The sequence below is a fragment of the Thunnus maccoyii genome, chromosome 16, assembly GCF_910596095.1.
Source record: "Thunnus maccoyii chromosome 16, fThuMac1.1, whole genome shotgun sequence".
NCBI classification, from domain to species: Eukaryota; Metazoa; Chordata; class Actinopteri; order Scombriformes; family Scombridae; genus Thunnus; species Thunnus maccoyii.
In genome coordinates, this window is record NC_056548.1 from 12,407,883 (window position 1) to 12,428,898 (window position 21,016).

At 42.7% G+C, this 21,016-nt stretch overlaps 1 protein-coding gene across 1 annotated transcript in view; it reads right to left on the minus strand.

The window, feature by feature from the left end:
• Positions 1–21,016, minus strand: part of dph6 (diphthamine biosynthesis 6) — a 60,171-nt gene that overhangs the window by 28,281 nt on the left and 10,874 nt on the right. The window contains exons 4-11 of the mRNA XM_042389009.1: positions 14,175–14,248; positions 13,112–13,230; positions 5,137–5,198; positions 4,706–4,800; positions 4,472–4,565; positions 2,396–2,546; positions 1,811–1,936; positions 88–217 (exon numbers count right to left, since the gene is read on the minus strand). Coding sequence (XP_042244943.1) covers positions 88–217; positions 1,811–1,936; positions 2,396–2,546; positions 4,472–4,565; positions 4,706–4,800; positions 5,137–5,198; positions 13,112–13,230; positions 14,175–14,248 — 851 coding nt within the window. The remainder of the gene's footprint in view (positions 1–87; positions 218–1,810; positions 1,937–2,395; positions 2,547–4,471; positions 4,566–4,705; positions 4,801–5,136; positions 5,199–13,111; positions 13,231–14,174; positions 14,249–21,016) is intronic.

A 21,016-nucleotide genomic window follows, 5' to 3' on the forward strand; every position in this document is an offset into this window, starting at 1 on the left:
AAAGCCAACGCTTTAGAGTTTAAACAATACGAAGATGTTCCCTTAGAAGAAAGAGGGAGAGGTTTGTATGTGTGTTTACACTTTTACCTGGCTGGAGGGTTTGTGCCAAAATGTTTTTTGTAGACTGTGTTGAGTGCACCAAAGTCTTCCATCTTCTTCACATACAGGTGGACGAGGATAATGTCCTTCATCTTCCAGCCTCTGCTGTCCAACTCACCTGGACACAAACAGCACTTTATAAATCACTCAAGTGAAACATGCTGTCCTGTAAATTACCTATTAAATCACCTACCACCTCACCTTGGCTAAGCTAACTTATGCATATTTGGCAAATGATGTTATGCAAATTACCACATATAATTAAGCCTGCAGAGTAAGGAAAACAATATACTAAATGCAACCCAAATTTGGCATGTTCACACACAAAATGTTAGGTTTGAGACCAAAAAGAAGTGTTTCATTGGGTAATCTATAAACTTATCATAGTTTAGGCATTTTTTTAATTCTTATTTTGAAGATACAGTATTCAAGTTTTATCTAATGTAACTGGCAGGGTTACCGTCGAACAAATACTCCAAGAGTAACTGTTAAGTTTAAACTGTCAGGGTTAGAGCTGTGCTATATCTACCAATATAGCCAATCTGTTCAAACAGTCATTTGAACACTATCCCCCTTGTAGTTAAGAGGTGGATAGTTTGGAAGTTTTTGCCTGACATTGAAATCCACTGAAACTGCTTTAAAGTGGTAATGGTGTTTGTCCCCTTCTGTAAAATGCAGTCTGATGACAAAGTATGCGTGCACATCGCAGGCTTTGGATGCAAACGCAGGCACAAGGGCTCAAAGCACAGCCTTTCTCCCTACAATCATTTGAAAGAGCTTCAAGTTTGTTTTTCCTTTGCCAACACTAGCGTCTCAGACTACTTCGCCCTCATACAAAGAGGTTCTTCATTAAATATTAACTTGTTTAATATTGTCTCTGCACTGTGAAGGCTGTTCAGCCGAGCACCACGATAAACATTAAATATGCTTTTCATCTTTCGCTCCTCTTTCTCCATCAAAAAAGAGAAAGAGAGAAAAAAAAGAGACTGAGATACACTGTAAAAGCGTACACTTTTAAACTTCTGCAGGGCAAAAAAACGATAACCCACCCAACATGACTGTACTCTGTGTGGGTGTGTTTAAAAAGTGGCTCGGTTTGGGTTAATTTGAAGTGCTTGTCCTTGTTTGGTGGCCAGCTTGCTATTCCATTCTTGTGATGGACGGAGTCTCTGACACACAGGGCTTTTCCTGCTGGGTTGTCAAGCACTTTTGAATAAGGAACGACTTCTTAAGCTTTGCCACACCGCCTCGTGTGTTCAGCTAACACAGCAAGGAGAAAGAAAGACACCCAGGGGACAAAGAAGTTTTCCCCATATGCTTCTTTCTTTTTTTACGGCTTAAGTAAGGAGTGTAGCATAGCAAGCCCTACAGAAATGCTTTTACTGAGCTGTTTAAATCACTCCTGGACAAAGGAATTATGTATCATCCCCCCCTTGATCATATCAAAGATCACATTTTTATTTGATCGAAGAGAACATGACTTATTAAAGGTTAGTTTACTTGTGTGTGTGTGTGTGTGTGTGTGTCGTTCTGTGGGCCTTTTGCTTCTGCGATTTCAGAGGCAAAAAAAAGAATTTTCTAGTAGACCCTTGTGTTTTTACTGAGCGCAGAGATATTTAAAAGCATGTCCACAGCTCTGATACCCCATGTTCAAAAATGTTCACTCTCTTGCTCAATACTTTCGTTCTCTCTTTCTTTCACTTTCCCTTACTTTGCAACTGTATGAAAGCTGCGGATGTCTGGCCCTGGATCCCGGATTCTTGGTTCTGAAGCCCGCTGATGCCAGAGATCCACTGATAGCCTCTAGTGCTTCTAAGTGAGCAGGATGGAGGGAGATCTGCAGGAAGAGATACAATACCATGAAGAGGAAGAGGGTTAACAGCTTTGGAATTGAACAACTAATTTGTACTGCTTGATCTAGACTTTTGGAAGGATGTCATTTTTTTTTTGTTTTTTTCTTAATTGATAATCAGGGCATATGCTGTATAAGAGGTAATCTTGAAAACATCATGTATACATGGTTTGTGTCAAAGAAGAAATGAATTCAGAGACTGTCACAAATACACTGCTGAAATGACAGCTCTTGTCAAACAATCACTCAGAAATACTAGCATCATGATGCTGGCCGCATGACACAGATTCAGGGAGCACACACCACACACAGATATCATCTGACACACCCACACATGCACGCACGCGCGCGCGCACACACACACACACACACAGACCACAGACATAAATACGTACTCGTGCATGCATGTCAGCGCACGCATGTCTCACAATAAATGAATCTCACCGTGGCCCCGCTGACAACTAAGGTCACAATCTGATGTAAATTCTTGGTGGTTGTCTTCAGCTTGATCAGCATATTCCACCTCCTCAGTCATCTTGTCAATGGCGCTCTGGCAAGGACAACTACCATGGGGCAAAGCTCTCGCCACCACATCCTGCAATAAAGCACCACAGGGAATACATCAGGCCAAACGCCCACCAAAGAGCGCAGAGCCTTTTGCAAAGACAGACAAAACGCTGTATAATTAGCCAACCTTTTCAATGCCCCACCGAGTGGGCTGTGTGTGTCAGTCTTTCACGACAAGGGCCCAGACACACATAACTTCAAGGTGAATGAATATGAAACAACATGCTAACATATTCGCGGTTCAGGCGAGTAGGGAGTGGTGTGTTCTGATACTGTAGATTCAATCATGCTGGCTGTCAGTCAAAACTCGTGACTGGATGTGTGAGACATGTTTTGGATTTCACCAGGTTTTTTTTTCTTCTGTTTACTTATACTTCGCCTCTACACACACTACTTCTTTAAATAACAAATCATTACCATTCTCTAAGGCATATATATTACCTGCCAGTTCCTGCTGGGGCGTCACGCGTTTAAATACATATTTCATATTTCCTCAACGCCCCCCTCACCCTGCCCAACACTCATTCACCCCCCTCATCTGCTGTCAACTGCATTAGGCCATATGATAATCAAATTAATTATACTTCAGCCCCTCTCTCCTAGCCAGCATGAAAAATAGCTTGACTAGCATTAACGGAGGGCAAATGATGGTGGTCCATCCCCACCCCCTGAGCCCGGTGCAGTTTCCTCTAGTGCTGGTGTCACCGCAGATCTGTCACCCTGACGAGAAGAGTTTCAGAAGGCTGAACGAGGGCAGGTTCTCCCCTGGTTGCCCACCCCCCCCTCCACTCCACTCCCCTCCCCTCCCATCGCAGGCCCTGGATCTCCCTGCTCTTCCCCCAGCAACCTAGGGGGGGCTAAAGGGGCTGTGGGAGCATGTGTGTGTGTGTGTGTGTTTGTGTGATGGGGGTGGGAGCAGCCATGTGGGTAGTGAAAAAATATATAGCTTTAGGGAGTGAGGCTGCAGGGTCACTGAGGTTGTGGGATGGGGGTATGTTTTCTGTCCATAACAACCCCAGCCCCCCACCCAACATGAAGATACACATACACGAGGCTACAAATAGGAACACACGCTCTCTTGCACACAAACAAACACAAACTGAAATGTACACATTATTGTGTGATGTGCAAAGAAAACACACGTGCAAATCCCATGATTTACCCCGGAGACCTGCACAGCTTCAGGCTAATAGCATCCCTCAGTGTAACCCTTCTACTCTTAATTCGCTGCCGCAAACACGACGACATTCAAGCAGCACCTCCTGTCGCCAGGCACATTCGTCAGCTAGTAGGTGTCTTATTAAACCTGACAATTTGAATGAGATTAATTAAAAACACACATAAATGAGGTCATTGTCTTCATCGCAGCTTTCTGACAATTATTTAAGGATCCTTAAGTTGTCAGTCTTCGCAGGGAAAGTAAAATGTTCCAAAGTGTCATCCTTCCAGTCTGTGAATCCCCATTGAGCTCCTTCTGATATACCAAAAGCCAATCCCTACTGCTTCCCCGCAACCCCCGCCTGTGTCCGCTTAGCCAGCTACCTGAATGCAAAGCGCCTTAATGTGAGCGGACATGTTTATTAAGCTGGGCCTAGTTTCAGGCTGCAGTGAATATTGCAGACGTCAAAGTAGGCCATGTGGGGCTAGAGGAGAGAGAGCGAGGGATGAAGGGAGAGACCGAGAGCAAGAGTATGCGAGAGAGAGAGGCCCTCTGGAGGTTGATCTGAACCCTGCCCTACAGTGCCGTGTTTCTCTTCTCCTCGACAAAGTTATCAGACACCAAAGGGTTTTGTTCTTGTATTTGTTTTGCCCTTGGAGTGGTTTTAAAGTAATCAACCACAAAGCGACTCAAACTTTTGTTGTAAAATGACTGATTCAGCATTGAGCAGCATTGATCTTATTTGTGAAACAAGTTATAATATAATCATGGATTCTTTCAGAAGTTTGACTCACGCCGTCTTTGTTCTCGGCGTGCATCTCGGTGAAGCGCAGGTAGCCAACTGGAGCAAAGGCGTCTGCTGAGTGGATCACTGTCTCCGCCGCATCACTGCAACACACACGAAAAAAAAAACTTCCATTCATTGCGGGCAAAATAACATCACCTTCCAAACTTATTGCAGCCACATGTTGAAAAAGTATAACTGTGATCTAAGACAAATATTTGTGTGTTTGTCATGCTTTACTTACATAACAATCTTCTTTTTGAAGAGAGGGCAATCAAGGGTAAAGGTTTCGTATTCACCTCCTTCTCCACAAATATGGACGCCATACTTCTGGGAGAGCTAAACATCAAAAACAAAACAGCTACTTTTTAAAAATTCTGTAAACACAATTTATTGTGTAAATTTCACAAAATTTTACCTAAACTTTCAATTTATAGTCTACAAACAAAATACAAGTGAGTCAAAAGTTAAACATTAGAACATTAGACGAGCTTTATATTATGTGAGTATTACGTGAGAAAAATATCAAAACCAATGACAAAACAGCACTAATTGTCTGTAAATGTATTTGCACTTGACATGAACATCAGGTAACCTGACTGTGAGCAGATGATGTAGACAAAGAATACATGCAAGAGTTTAATTGGGGTAGCATAGTATCTACCAGTCTATGACCTGTTTCAGATAGGGCTCCATGTCAGCCAGAGGTCTTCCTAAGTGCTTCTCTGGATCCAGGCCTGGCACCCACGTGGGAAACACACACACAAAGACAGAAATACACACATAAACACCATTGCATACAGACACACGTACGGAGAGAGAGAGAGAGAGAGAGGTCTGATCAGGAACAGAGAACAGTGATTGAAGATGACAGGCAGGGAGGTTTACAGGCAGTCACACAAACACACATGTAAACCTGCACCCTGGATCTATTTGTTTGACTTTGCAAGTAGTGTACACAGATCTCTCCGGGTAAGGGCAACAGTTTTCAATTGCTGGCCGCAGACCCCCCGCGCCCCCTTGCCCGCCACCCCCTCATCTAGTTCCCTTTGAGAACATAAACTCTGGAAAGAGATCTTGTTTATTTGCCTTTTCCCTCCCCTTCCCCTGAAATGGTGCATGGAAGTGACTCACAGACATGGGAGAGAAAAGAAGGAGGGGAAGAGAAGGGTGGAGGAGAGTTTGCATGCATACCCAGTGGTGCCACACTCCTAAAATACAAGCTCACTCAGAAAAAAAACAATTAAAACCAACCAACCAAGTAGACTTCCAGAAAGAAATAAAAACAGCCGTTTGCCATACCCTCCTGCCCTTTTAATAAGATATCCCAATTTAGACCATAGCTTAGCACTTTGATCAGACTTATTTAGGGATTATGTACATATTAGCAGGAAGTAAAGGGTGTACTTAAATAGTGAACACCTTGCTCAGCTTGTTGAGCGTTGAAGGGTTTTACTCCCTATGACACTAAATCCTGATTTTGTCTTCCAGGCGCCTGTTCCTGATGGCACCATGCTGAACTCTGTCTCACCCTGTAAACAACTCCTTTAACAAAGAAAGTGCAGGCATGCAGCCTATGTTTTCCTACTGTGCATTGCCAAAACAAATGCCCTGAGTACCAGGTGCTTTCTACAAAGAATACAACGATAAAAACATAACAGGACATGAATATAAAATGCTAAATTTTAAGAAATTCTGAACCATGTGGTTACATATTCAAGCTGCCATGTTTATCATAAAACACCTGAGTTTTATCTAAAAAATATGAGAGCAAATTCCTGGAACTGAACAAGCACATCTACTGGTAGTAGCTTGCTTTACTCTTCCACCAATCTCTCCCCTTAGCCACAAGGCTAGTCGGGATTTCCTGCACAGGGCTCCCACCGCTGACATCACATGTAAACATGGAAGCGGCCGGGCAGTAATGGCGGTGGCTTTCAGTGGGTTCGGGAGGGGCGACATAGGGGGGAATCGGAGGGTCTATCACAGGCCGGGACAGAGTTATTTATGGTTAATGCAATATGAGTGGCGCTGCTCACTTGTGCATTCCCCTCTTGGGACATGCGCAGTAAGGAATAGCAGTGACTGTGACATGAATAGCCTATTGGCTGCTAATACGGAGCATGGGAGATCTGCCTGTGATGTGGAGGCCGCGGAAGAGCAGGCCTCACCAACTTTTTTTTTTCCAATTTTAACAGCAGGAGCGAAAATTGGATTTATCAAAATGCTGAAACCTTCTGGAAACATTCTGCTGAAACAGGTAGACAGATTATTTACCTCAAACAGATAGACCACACAGAATAAGTTATGCTGCTCTGGCATCATGTTGGCTAAAATTCTGGTGACATTCTTATGTAAACAAACACATTGGGCAATATCGAGGTTAGCAAAAATGATCGAGATCATGTCTATATATCATCAGATAAGTCAATAACGTAATTATCATGACTAGCCTAGTTGTGAAACTGATGCCATCGCAATGAAAAAAATTGCTGAATTGTCCCTAATAATTTGTCAGAAACCCTAATATTCATCCTCTATCTGAGGCATCACTTGGTACTGTTCATCGGCACGTTCATGTGTTTAATTAAAGGAACAAAGTTAATCATAATGTGCGAATCTCTCTTCTCTCATGGCCTGACAACCTCAAAGGTTAATGTGTCATCCGTGGCCCCCATGGGGAGCAATGGATGAGAGACAAGAGGGGAGAGGAGACATGGGGGAAAGACGTCGCATCCCATCCTGGGTGTAGAATGTGTTGTCATGGTTGCTTAGCGACGGGGGGTTCACGGGGGGTTACGCTTCCGCCCACACAAAACAGGAAGTCGGAAGTTCAACAGAGTGCCAGGTGGATTTATTATACTTCTACGCTGGGTTCATCTTAATCCCAGCTGTCTCTCTCTCCTCCGGGCCCCAGTGGTCCAGCACTACGGGGGGAAGAGAAGGAGGGCCACAGTGGTGGGAGGGAGAGAATGAGAGTAGAGAGAGTGTGGAGGGAGAGAATGAGCAGACCCTTATTCTCTTCCCAGGGGATCTATGGTCTTAATTAGTGTGAGAATATCTAATCTCAACATCCTCTCATCTTAACCCTGCCACAAAGGTAATAAGGAGAGTGAAAAAAAGCATTAAAATTCAATCCCATTTAAATATCCTCTTTAATTAGTCATGCCTTTTAACAAATTTTAATAATTGGCTCCAAATTGCTGAGGGGATGCCGCCTTTTTTAATATGTTCATTAACTTCCCTTCTCTTAAATAATATATGACACATGATTTGATATTTACAAGGAGGGAAGAGGAGGACTGAAATTGAGGAAGACAGGGGTGAGTGATAAAATGATAGAAAGATAGCATTAATGTGAGGGTATTTCTCCCAAGACCACTTAGCACTTGTATGAGTGTTTTCTTAATTGATGTTCCTGACTGACTTAAGGTTACTGAAACCGTTTAGATATGAAGATGGGTGGAATGGGCTTGCGCTTGTACAATACGCGCTTTAAGTATAAGTCTTTGAGTAGCCACCAGTGTGAGCCTTCAGCGATCTAACACCACTCATTTACATGATCTTCACATCTCTGTCTCCTCTGAACCTGTTTTACAACTTGACCTAAACCCAATTACCTAACCTCATTATGCCACATTAAACCCAAATAAGCCCACTAGAAGCTGCCATTAGTCTGCCGCCAGAGACAGCAAGACCGCACTTTGGAGAGAGAGGAGCTTCCCTGAGAGAGACTGAGAGGAATGGCTCTCCTTTAAAAGGGCTTTTTACCTCGTATTATCCTATAAAACTCCAATTAAATTCAGTGAACTTTAAAACCAGGGAGTCCAGTAATGAGAGAGAGCATTTTTAAAAAACCTTGTCGACATTTAGGAGGTTTGAAATTAGCAAGGAATAAAAAGTTTACCGGGAAACCGAGAGCCATTTAGAGTAGCAAGTGAGTTTTTTTCTTTTGTGAAAAAACAGTAAAAAAACAACAAAAAAAGTACAGTATGCAGGATATTACAAGACAAAATACAAGTTAACCATATAGTAGAAAGCTTACAATAACAAGAGAAATCTGGAAAACTCTTTCTGCATAAATATCCACTTTTTAAAGTCAATTCTTGGACCGAAAGGCACAGCTCTCAGTTAAAAAAACATGTTCTCCTTCTGAACTCTACAGAAAATGCTGGTCTCTCTTCAACGCTTAGAGTAGTCAATGGCAATTATTTCCAGAGCACACTTTTCTACTAATTCTTTTTAACGATCATGATTGGCCTTTGCCCACCTTGAAGAGGTTGATTCATGTAAACCCACAGCAGTGAGTTACGTATTTAATTGGAACTGCTTGTGATTTTGCTTACTGAGCCTAATGCTAAATTAAAAGCCTGAAGATTCTAGATACTGTCTGAGCTGAGCTGAGCGCAGTATCGCAGACATCCGCGGGTTGTCTTAAGATCTGGCATGCCAGCTGACAGCTCAGCTTTAATCCCTGCCTTCAGAGAGAAAAGGCAGAGAAAATTGGATTCATGATGTGTAACATTTTAGCCTTTAAATGGATGAAATAAGCATCTCCTCCCTAGTAAGTGAGCTGCATCAGCCGTTAAACAACACTCTCAAAGACCCCTGCCAAAACAATAGCTGTTCACTATCACCTAATCTTCGCAAGAGAGAGCGAGAGAAATACAGAACGGAAGGGAAAAAAGAAGAGGAGGGAAGCGGCACCGCACGAAGGATGATAAGATTAAGGTTATATGTGAAATTTGTCAGGCTCTTATCTGAAATTCAATGTCAGTGAACAGAATAATAGGCAGCATGAATTGTGTAGCAATCGCATCAAGATTAAATCTTTTCAGTTCAACAAATCAAAAAGGAGAAACTGAAGGTACTTACAACCACATTAAACTGGACAAAATTAACCTAGAGAAATTAATAAATCAATTTTTCAGACTAATGTCTAATGTGTACTTTATTATGAGTTTTTTCAGGTGGTTTAAAAAAAGACCATCATACTTAAACAGTTAAGGCCTCAGCTGAACCTTGAACCCTATACTAACTGTTCCAAGATATCAATGTGACCGAATTGAACTGGCAAGAAAAGGCCAAGGTCAGTGCCCAACAGGACAGGCAGGTAAAATGATTGTCTGGTCAGTTAATCTGTTATAACTTTGTATTCTTTTTTCTTATTGTGGGTTAGTCACTTTTGAGTAAACTGGATGTTATTAATTTTCACCAAAATTGGAGTATGAGCAATGGGCGGCAACCTCGTGGCCAAGGAGTTTAAGATGTTGACCGTTTAACGGCAACCTTTGTTGCATGTCAACATCCATCTCTCTGTCACCTCATTTCTTGTTACCTCTCTACTGTTATCTAATAAAGGCAAACCAAACTGACCTAACTGCTAATTTTAATTGTCCTCTATAAGCTTCTCATATCTTCTGAACTGTATAATGACTCTAACTGCTTTACAGCCTCCTTAAACGTGTATGTGGAGCCTCGGTGCTTCACTGTGGTACAGAATATGTCAACAACCGATAACATGAATTGATTGACTGCAATGACTAAAAGTTAATTTGGCATGGGTGGGAAGACAGCCCACTTGATTCCAGGAGAAAATTGCCTCTTGTCTTTTTGCAGACTGCTTATACAGTGTTTGAATCCTGTATCTGTACCTATAATCATGTTACAATCGTGTAAAAATATCTCCTGCCTGGTATTGTTTCTTTAAGAACATTTATCACATTTATTGCCTGGGCACTATAGCTCAAACACTTGTAATCCCAAATACAGGATTGTAGTTGAAAATACTTATAATATTGTAATTTTATATTCTTTTTAAATTGAAAGGAAAAAAAAAGCCATTTGAACTGCTCAGCCACCACCTTCCACTTTGAAACAATGTTCAGTAAATTTTCTTTAATGTCTTTGAACATTAATTGTACTTTAAGTATACATTAAATTATATTCAACGTCCTTAAGTGGGTACGGTGATCAGTGAAAGCAAATTTGTGACATAAATTCTCTTCTTCAAAGCACAAAGGCTACGTTCGTGTGAAGGGTAAAAGATCATGCGGTGATAAAAGGTTTTCCAGTGGATAGACCTTGATTTCACACATGCCAATTATCTCTGGAGCTGAGGACCAATTAACTGCTGAACCTGTGCCCTCACACACACCTGCACTAATCAATCAATTAACTAATTACATGAATATTTAATACTGGCTTTTGAAATTGCCAATTACCACGGTTAGCTCAAGCGATATTGCATTATAAAGAGACAGTTTCCCAACAAAAATGTGCATTTCCTTTGGAGAGAAATACTTTTTTTTCTAATTAGAAGCATCTTCTGACATTCATAGGCTTAGATTCAGATAGTTAAATTTATTTCACTACATGCAATCTGGCATCTTCAAAGACTAAAATCTTCTTTCTCTCTTTTGTGGTTTTAGGCTGCCATCGGCACGCAAATGAACACTTCTAGAAAATTCACTTAGAGGATCATCCTGCATTTGGACAGCTGTCTTTTCACTACAGGGATTTGTCATCAAGGAATATCCTCTCTTAAGAGAGAATTTTTTTTTTCTTTATCCATTCACTGCTAATTTCCACCTGTCTTTCTGAGTAGCTAACGAAGGAATATTAATCTTGAATGACTTCCCACTAATAAGAGCCCACCAGAACCCATTTCATACCACCATAGAATATTATAAGCTGTTTTGGCTGTCATTTCAGAGGAAGACTTAACCTTTGCCCTGTAAGAGTTGTTTTTTTTTCTCCTCATGAGGTCTGCACAAGTAAATCCCTCCAAATCTCTTTCTCTTACTCACATACACACACACACACACACACACACGCAAACACCAAAGGCCACCAGGTACGCCCTTCTGTCACCCAATCTCCCCTAAACATCACACCTCACTGCTCAGACCTGCTCCCTCCAAAGCTGCAATTATAAAAGTACTGCCTAAAATGCCTTGGGCGCTTGCACCCCTATTCAATTCTCTCCTTTCTAATTACCACTGCCTCGGGACAGGTGAGGAGTCAGGGGTGATAAGATCTTTCCTTTTTACCTGTAGCCAAAACACACATGCGCACATGTTCACACAAACACCTACATATAGTGGGAGGCCAAGATACACACTCAAAGACACCCGAGGTGATTTTCCTTTCTAATTACAATCTTCCAAGAAATGTTGAGAATTTGCTTTTAGACAAAGTTGTGTTTAGGGTAGAAAGCTTGGCGGAGGCAGCTGGGTTACAAGGTGACTGAGGTCTTTAAGGTGTGGCCTTTTCTCGACATGTGTATTATTCCAGGAGGGTAATTTGGCATTATAATTGATCAATTAATATTAAATGCAGACTTAGGTCTTATCTTGTTACAAGTGTAACAGGAGGAAAAAATGAATTTTGACTTGTAAACAATAATTATAATCCCAGACGATCCCACACAAAAAAAGAATTGTGAAAACATGGATTCTGACATCATCTCTCCTCTGATGGGCATCTGACAGGTTATATTATTTATTACAAAAAAGTCCTTTATCATGAAAGCATTAAAAATGAGGAATGGGTCCGGCAAATAAAGTACTAAAGATAAATGGCTTGACAAATGCATTCCATGAGAGGTTATTTGAGCAGTGTTGAAAGATATGCAAAATATCTTGAACGCCCCGCTCAGCTCTGCGGGTCATCAGTCAGCTGTGGACCCCTTTTTCGACTGATTGCTACCAAAGGTGACAACAGGCACTTAACAGCACGTAAACAGTGTCTACCTGATGATCTATCGCTGCGAGTAGTCTGAGAGTAAAAAGAACCATTTGTAGCCGTAATTATCATTTATCACTGAGACCGTCAAAAGGGATCCGGCTGCACTGTCAAGTAGATACAGGTAGGGATCTTAACATCATGTACCCAAGAAAAGAAAAAGAAGAGTTTTTTTTTTTTTTACACTGTTATTCAGTAATCTGATCTTCCTGTCCTCGGGCTCCAAAACAGGCAGGTAGAGAGCAGGTGACACCACATTAACCCCCCCTCCCTCAGTGCTGTTGCAGTTGAGAAACGTAAATGAGAGATACCTGATTTTCATCTTCGCTTCACGGACCATGTGTTCTGAGCTATGCATAAGCAGAGAATGCGGTGTTTCCCAGACACAATGGGGACATGCGTCACTTATTGACAGGTTGCATTAATGTGCGGGGCAATCACCTGTGATTATTTCTCAACTGCCAACCCCCCCCCCCCCCCCCTCCTCCTCCTCCTCCTCCTCCTCCACCCACCCTCCCAATACCACTGCACACTTCTCACACCTCCTCCCTCTGTGCGTCTTATCTTTTCATATTGTTCTCTGCTTCAATACCTTTGCCGCTGGCACAAGTCTCAACACTGCTGCTAAGCCACAGATTAATGATTAGGGCATTACTCTGCTTGTCTCTCTTTTTCTCTCTGGTTACACCTCCCTTTCTCCTCCTCCTTTCCCTCACTTATCCAAATTCTGCCCCTTCGATTCCCATGCCAAACACTACTTAACCAACCTCCAGAGAGAGTAAAAAGTAAAAATAAAGTAAAAAAAAAAGGGTGGCTAAATTAATGACCAGAAGGAAAGAGAAGAAGGGGATATCAGACTGCTCACCAGCTGCCAGAGACACAAAAGAGTGAGACACAAACTCACCGAAGGCGGCAACTTTGATGAGAATAGCATGGAGGTCAGATGATATCATCTTGGAGAGCAGGGACTCCTGGTCTCGGCGCCACAGGTAGGCCAGGGGCTGCAAACCTAGCCGCAAACATCTGGGGAACAGGTGAAAGAGAAGAGGGAGAACAGTATGTTGTAGAAAAGGAAGGAGATGCAAAGAGGTTAATATTGAATATTTGCCAACTTCAGAACAACTTCAAAGCCAACTGGGCTGGGCACCTCTCCATTTGCGGGAAGGCTGCCACCCTGATAGGCCCACAGCACATGCTTCCACCTGCCACCGCTGCCAGAGGCTTTATTTAAGAGGAAAACAAACTCAAAAATACCATCTAAGCTGTGGCTTGTCTGTAGCATAAACTCACATAAAACACACATCCACAGTAGGTAACTGAGGTCAAAACGTCTGCACATAAATGCCTATTGCTCAAGAAATGCCTAAAATGTTTACGTGTAACTACCTAGTGTGTATAAGAGGAAACAATAGTTGACTGACAGAAGGATTTGTTAATAAGGAGAAACCTTTGTGTTGCAATGTGTCCAGTCTGTGTAAGTTTAGAACAAAAAGAGAACAAAGAAAGAGTACGGAAGACAGAGAAAAAACAAAGAGAGAAGGAATAAAACAAGAACAAGACATATGGGTATCTGTCTCATAAGTAAACCATCTCATGTTCCTGTGAATAGGACTGTTGTGTTGCACCTCTAATGGGAAAGTGCATTTTATAATATTAACAAAATCAGTTTCATTCCTTTTCTTCAAATAAAAAATATAAAAAAAAACTGAGCCACACCATAAAATCAAAGCTAGTCTAAATAAAGTGGCATAAACAAAACTTTGTGTGTATATATGTATGTGTATGTGTTTAAACAAAACTCGGTCCAAGTTTGGAACACACAGTGAGGTAAAGACTACAGAGTACTCTTTTCCTTCAGTGGACCACAGAGTGTGCGTCATTCAAGCTCAGAGGCCTAAAATGCAGCGGGTGTATGCGCGCTTCAGTTAGAAAATGTGTTCTGGAGCGTGCGTGTGCGTTTGACTTACACATTTTCCACCCGGACCCTCTGGTAATCGGAGAGAATGGCCCCCACAGACACCGCCTCGACACCCTCCTTTTCCTGTGTGGAGGAAAAGATGGAGGAAACTTAACCACAAAGCTTTTTTGCCTTTTCTGTTATACAGTATATAACGGTAATATGATGTCACTGTCCCATGGGGCCAAATACTCCTTGCTCAACCTACAATGCTATTCCAAAGTGTTATCTGAACAAAACCACACAAACACATGTAAGCGTACATACACACACACACACACACACACAGACCAAAACAGACAATGAAAACAGATTCCTGACGGCTCTTTCCTTTCATTGGACCGCAATCCTGTGGGGATGTTTACACTCTGGTCATATCAAGGCCTTTGTGGTCCAGCCCATATCCCCTGGAGGTTTGTGTACACGGCTCTGTGAGCGAACATGTGTGTTTATGCGTACATGTGAGTGTGTAACTGGAGGCACTGGCACCGCTGAATGCAGTTCCTGGACCTTATCAGCAGTCTTGTGTGAACGTGGAGATGAGTTCGTCTGGCCAAGGCTTCCATCCTTTACCCACGATGGAAGATGGAACGGCGGTGACAACTTGAAGCATCAGCGGAGCATTGTGTCTGTGAGTGGCATGTATCTTTAATATTGCTGAGGGCTAATCTAATTGCTTTTCATATCATATTCATATTTCAGAAACAGTGAGACAACTATGCACTCCAGAGATACTGACACAGCCTTGAGATGTGCTCAATCTCTCTCTCTCTCAAACGCGAGCTTGATCCGGAGTGACACACACAAACAAACAAACACACGCGACGTGCGAGGAAACGGTGCATGTGTACACACAAATACATACAAAGTCATACATGCACAGCCCCCCCTTCGCCACCTCACTGCCCCTCCCCTACAGACACACACCTGCAGATTCATTAGAACATTACATGGGCTGTAATTAGAATGAGAGGCAAGGGTAGAATCAGTGGAGGGATGCACAAGTCCCCAGTAAATTACCTTGTAGCCATTATCAATTTCCCTGGCTACTGGTCCTTAAGATAACCCCCCACCCCTCCTTCTCCCTGTGGTCCCTTCCTGCAATTTTTCTCTGCCTGATAAACATGCTGATTAAAGCGAACAGCGTGTAAACCTTTGATACTTTCCTAAATGAAATCCATGCCCTGCCTGGGGCCTGACGCTGTGTTGCGACGCTCTGTGCCTCTCTCTCTCTCTCTCTCTCACACACACACATACATACACACACACATACAGCTCCACATAGGCGTGCCAGCTAATCAGATAAAGGATGTGCTCTCTGTGTGTGTAGCTGCGTGCATGTGTGTGTGTGTGTGTGGTGTTTTCGGTGCAGTATAGGATGTGAGGTATAAAGGGGAAGCTCAGCACATACAGACAAACAGCTAGAATTTAACTCTTTGACCTAAAGTTAAAGATCTTAAGAACTTGGGATTCAGTAAGTTGTAATATCTCTCCAATGTGTCCGATGCTGGAATATACATTACAGTCAATTCCACTGCCCAGTGACAGTAATTAAGTCAGACTGATAACATTTCAGCCCAGCACAGAGCGAAGGGGGCTGCAGGCAGTGTCATGTAATTCTAGGTAAGCCCCAGGGCCAGCACTCTATTCTAATACAATGATAACCTTTTCCCTAAATACAACTGTCACTTCCTAAAGAGGCAAATTAGGAGGTAAAGAGTGGGATAAGGACAGACAGAGAGAGAAAGAGGAAGAGAGATAGGAATGAGAGCGTTGAAGGGGTGCGCTGCATCAACACCAATTTGGTCCTTTGGCTTTAAACTTGGCAGGACCAGACTTGGCCTGACAGAATAACACAGAATGAGAGCAACAGCAAACAACAGCCTCGTTTCTCTGTCTCTCGTTGCCTCTCTCTTTCTCTCTGAAGGAAGCGTGTTGTAGGTACTTGGGCCTTTGAGGCTTGACTCAGCCTCAGCCAATTAAAAGGCTTCTCTTTTCACTGGCTCTCATTACATTACATCATGCTGCCTTATAATACCCAAGCCCACTCACCACTAATGATAACAAGACAAATTTCTCACACATCTCCCTTGTTTTCAATGGCGACTCGAGCTACTAGACCTTTTGGCAAACAGTTTTGGAAAATGATTATTTTTGGATGCAGACATGTTTTTGTCGCTATTATAGCTATCACCAGGAGACAGGCAGGAATGAAGGGGCAGCTAATGCTGTTCTGGACGTGATTTTCGAATTCTACACATATTTTCTCATCCTCTGTGGGAAAGGTAGGACAAATTATTACAAAGAAAGGGTATATGTATGTATAAATCTGATTCGATGGATATTAAGGGAATTGTTCCATGTGTATTCATGATGCCATAAAAAATACAAACTTTGATTTTATGCTAGCTGAAAAATTTATCAAAATGGTTTATGGTGGAAATACCTGACAAAGCGACAAGGTAGCTCATGAAGCACAGTATAATAATAAATAATAATAAAATCTTTATGAGAGCTATCTGGCTAAACGATGTTTTGACTGCATTAGAGGTGGGATTCGGGTAAGAAGCTAACATAACGATAAATCAAGACAGAGGTCATCAGGACTCCTGTGACCCACAATCCACTTTTCTTTCTTCATGACTGTTGGCACAAGATCCGAAGAAAGAGTTCCCTCCCTGCCCTAAGTCCCTGTCGCTTTTTCTTTTTTCAACATTTAATGACCCTAGTTCATTAAAGGAAGCTTCACCTGATCCAGAACCCAAGGCCCTGCATTAACTCCCGCCCAGAGCGGGACTAATTCTGGCGTGGCGTTGTGCAACAGTGCAACCCCCTAGCAGCCCCGTAAGAGGCAGACTAAACAAAGGCCTGGCCTGGCTTCCCTTGTCCTCTCCAGCAGGCAGAGAAGCTATTAATGAGGATCTATGGCCCAGAGCAATGGAAGCCCTCAGTCCCCCAGCCATGTCCATCAGGGTACTTAGCCCCATGCAGTCATTAACTTCTGTTACTAATTGTCAAATTCATTAAACTAATCCTTCCCCCACATCCGGATGTCTCCCATGGAAATGGATGGAGAGGGCTGAGTTATTAAGATGTCAGCTGTGGGGAAGATTAAGGCCAGCAGACATGCTCCACAAAGAAACGATACGGCCATTAAACTCTATATCAAGGTAGTGTGTGTGATATACTTTGTAATTATATATACATTCATCTTAGTAAGGGAGTAAAAGAGTGGTTCATATGTATTCACAGTCACAGACATGCCTTCAGTTAAGATATGTATCTGCCCCAAAGATACATAGAAGACAATCGTAAAGCACCAAGTTCAGCTTGAGAATGCAGCTATTTTATCATTTCTCAGCTTAAAAGGTAATTCCGCATGCCACACATTCAGTCTGGGTAATATTCAACAGTCAAAGCCATTAACAGCAACCAAGGCAATTAGAAAGACATAAAATATTAAAAATTCAATATTCATTTTCATATGGAATACATCAGAACCCTCATTAGCTCTATCTGAATGGCTGTCACAATGAGGTCTTAATTATACACCCTAACAATACAAAGTTCCATTTTGCAAAATGGTGGGTTTCTAAAATGCCTGCTTCAGCCTGTTCTGACAACTAGGAAGCCAGAGCTGGCAGATCTTGACTATTATCTACTATCTTGACAGACACGAGGCCAGATATGCCCATACAAAATCCTCTTTTTATTGAGTCCAAAGTTGTTGACGTACACTTTCTATTATATCATTGCTTCCTGTATGTAGTATGCTCGTGTGTGATGGCAGGGAGGCGGGAAAGAAGACAAAGTGGAGAAATTAATTAAAGTGTTTTGAATGACAGTTTGCTCAAGGGCACCGGGGCACAATCGCACACTCTCCTTTTTCTGTATCATCACATCGACACCACTTCTAACTCCACGGCCTCCTGTCCCTTCCCCCTTCTATCCAGCGCTCCTCCTCCTCATCCCTCTTTCCCTGGATCCATCAAGTAAGTGACTGGACGCGACGTGGTTTTAATGTTCTCTCCATTAGATCAGCTCTGGGCCTGTTGTAATGTAATGGGATTGTTCTCCCCTGTTCCCCTACATGGTGGGAACACGGAAAGGGGGTTGGACCTTGTTGTAGCAGCTCAAGTTGATGTGGTACACGGGATGGGGCCATCTAGGGTCAAGCGATTGTGTTTAATGCAATGCGGACATAGTCCTGGGGCGTGTTGGGCTGTCCTGACAACTCAGACATGCCAAACTGACAGGAAGCTTAGTGTGAGCTTAGTAGGAGGAGACACTACTTATTTGTTTTACATCAGCTCCCTCATTACCATTCAGTGCAGCCAGTTAGACTCCAAGGTCACTCCCAGAATTGGTAAAGGAGTGATAGGATGAGGAGAGGTGTAGGCAAGGTATGGGATATAGTTTAAATCTATTATAATGTTTCACGCAATGCTTACAAGATTATATACTGCGCATATACGCTGAGGCTAAAACACTATGTACATGTGTCTATGTCTGATCCGTCACTATAAAGCAACAATGAGGCTTTATACTTGGTTTTAAAATGTGTTTCGGTGATCCGAAGACAAGTGGACCGCCGAGATATACTGTCGTTCACATCTGTGTTAATCACGCGTCTCCAAGGTGTCCAGCTGACCACTTGTGTTCAGATTTCGTTAACGCCTATGCTACTTCCGCTAGCAGGTCAAAGGGCCCTCAGCACAGTTATCACATGAGTCTGTCGCCTGACAAGCGCCAGATTTGTTTCGCACAGGCTAGCTAAGAAAACAAAAATGTTTCAAGAACTAATAAACATGTGCAGGATATTCCAAATGTTGAGACTGGCAGGAAAAAGTCATTTGGCGTTGGCACGCTGTCACCAAAACAACCACCACATCCTGCATTGATGACGTATTTTCCTGTTACATCCTTGTCGGGGACACATCAGGACACATTTAGCATTGACGCTACAAAAGATATGTGGTCAAATACGTCCGAGACCACCTCGGCATTGGTTTCAGTAATCGGATCACAATGCGTCTCGGTGGTCATTTACACTCGTATTTAGCGCTGTCCACTTGTGACGCGATCGCCCAAGACGCATTTTAAAACAAGTGTAAACAGGGTCAAATGGACATGCAGGCTTAGCAAATATCTTTGTAAAACAAACATTGGCCAAAACATTGTTCTGAAAAAGCTTTCAGAGACATTCCCTTTGGTAAATTGGTGGGGCTGTCTGTTTGAAGCAGCTGTTGAAAGACAGGCTCTTCCTTTGTGCTCATGGATGGGTTGGAGAGATGACTCACCACGTGTCAGTCCTCAACCATACAGAGTGGTGGAATAAGAAAAACAAACTGCTCACAAAGCCTGCTGCTTATAAAACTAAAATGCCCCGACCGGTTCCCGGGATGATGCAGGTCAGAGTTGCAAGAAGGGGAGAGAGGAAGCAGAATAGGGGAAAGTATTATCCTCCACTGAGGTCACTATGCAGGTGGACCAGGCAACAGAGGATATGACATGAGACATTGTCTCATTGGCATGATGAGTGAGTGACGCTTATCAGTCCACAGAAATGTGACGAGTGACAGGCCAGCATACACTTATTTGGGGCAGGAGAGGTACAAGAACAAAGCTGCGGACTTAATCCGCGAAGGTACAGGGGAAGGAGCTTTTCATGCCTGAGTTCGTATTTGTACAGTTTCCTAGTCTGAAGTTTACACACACACACACACACACACACACACACACACACACAAACACACACTTTAGTCTTGGATAGTGATTCATTTACAATGACAGAGCTGTTTTCAGCGATAGAGCCTGAGCATAAATATGCCATGCCGCACAGCTGGAAAATGTAGAAATTCATCAGGGTTAAAAAGTAGAGAGATTAACGTTTCACGAGTTTCCTCTCAGATATATATGGTTACGTAAACACAGACCCAGCCAGTCGTCAGGCAGGGAGGGAGAGGGCCTTGGCCAAAGCAAGCACAAAGCCCTAGTTTCAGCAGGCCAAGGACACGGAGGCTTTCCATATCAACGCGCCTGGAAAACTAAATGTTGGGAAGCAGCGGAGACAAGGTTGTTTATCGATGTACTGTATGTCCATGAATACTTGCAATTCAAGCAAACAAGTTATTACTGGCTCTTAAAAGAATCTATATTTTAATAGTTGTTTCTACGTTAAACAAATTATCACAATTAACCTCTGCTCTCACACGATCAACTGTTTAGGGAGTTTTTAGATGACAGGAAATCATGTAACTTCCTCCAAACATTCAAGGTCTCGCCTCTCACCGTTAAAAGGATATGGGTTTCCAATAAATAAGCATCAGCAAAACACTTTTCTGTAGGGCATAAAACAAAGTCATAATCCCAGCTCTGTCACAGCAACATTCCCACTTGGCTAAGGTAAGAATGTTTGAGTGTCTGAGACAGGAAGCTGCTTCCAGAAAGCCTCTATAGGACAGAATCAAAGTGAGAGTCTCATGCCACAGAGAGGTAAACTATGTCAGTTGCTTTTCATGGTTCGTAACAAACCACCTAGTCCACAGGGTGTATGCACGCACATGTACTGACATCCATGTATATACACACACAGTCACGCGCTGTCCTACAAACACACACACACACTCCAAAATGTAAATGTTTTTCTGGTGAGGTCAGGTTCCAGGCTCTTGGCATCTTGGCTCTCCTGTCCTCTATCCTCCATAGCTCCAACAGACATCATGGATTGCCCCCCTTCCTTCCCCAGAGAGACTGGAGGAAAATATAGCAGTGATGCTGGTTTAACCCACTCTCCAGACTCCAGACGGTGTTTTTCTACGGCTGGTTATGACTTTAGCTGCGGGAGGTGAT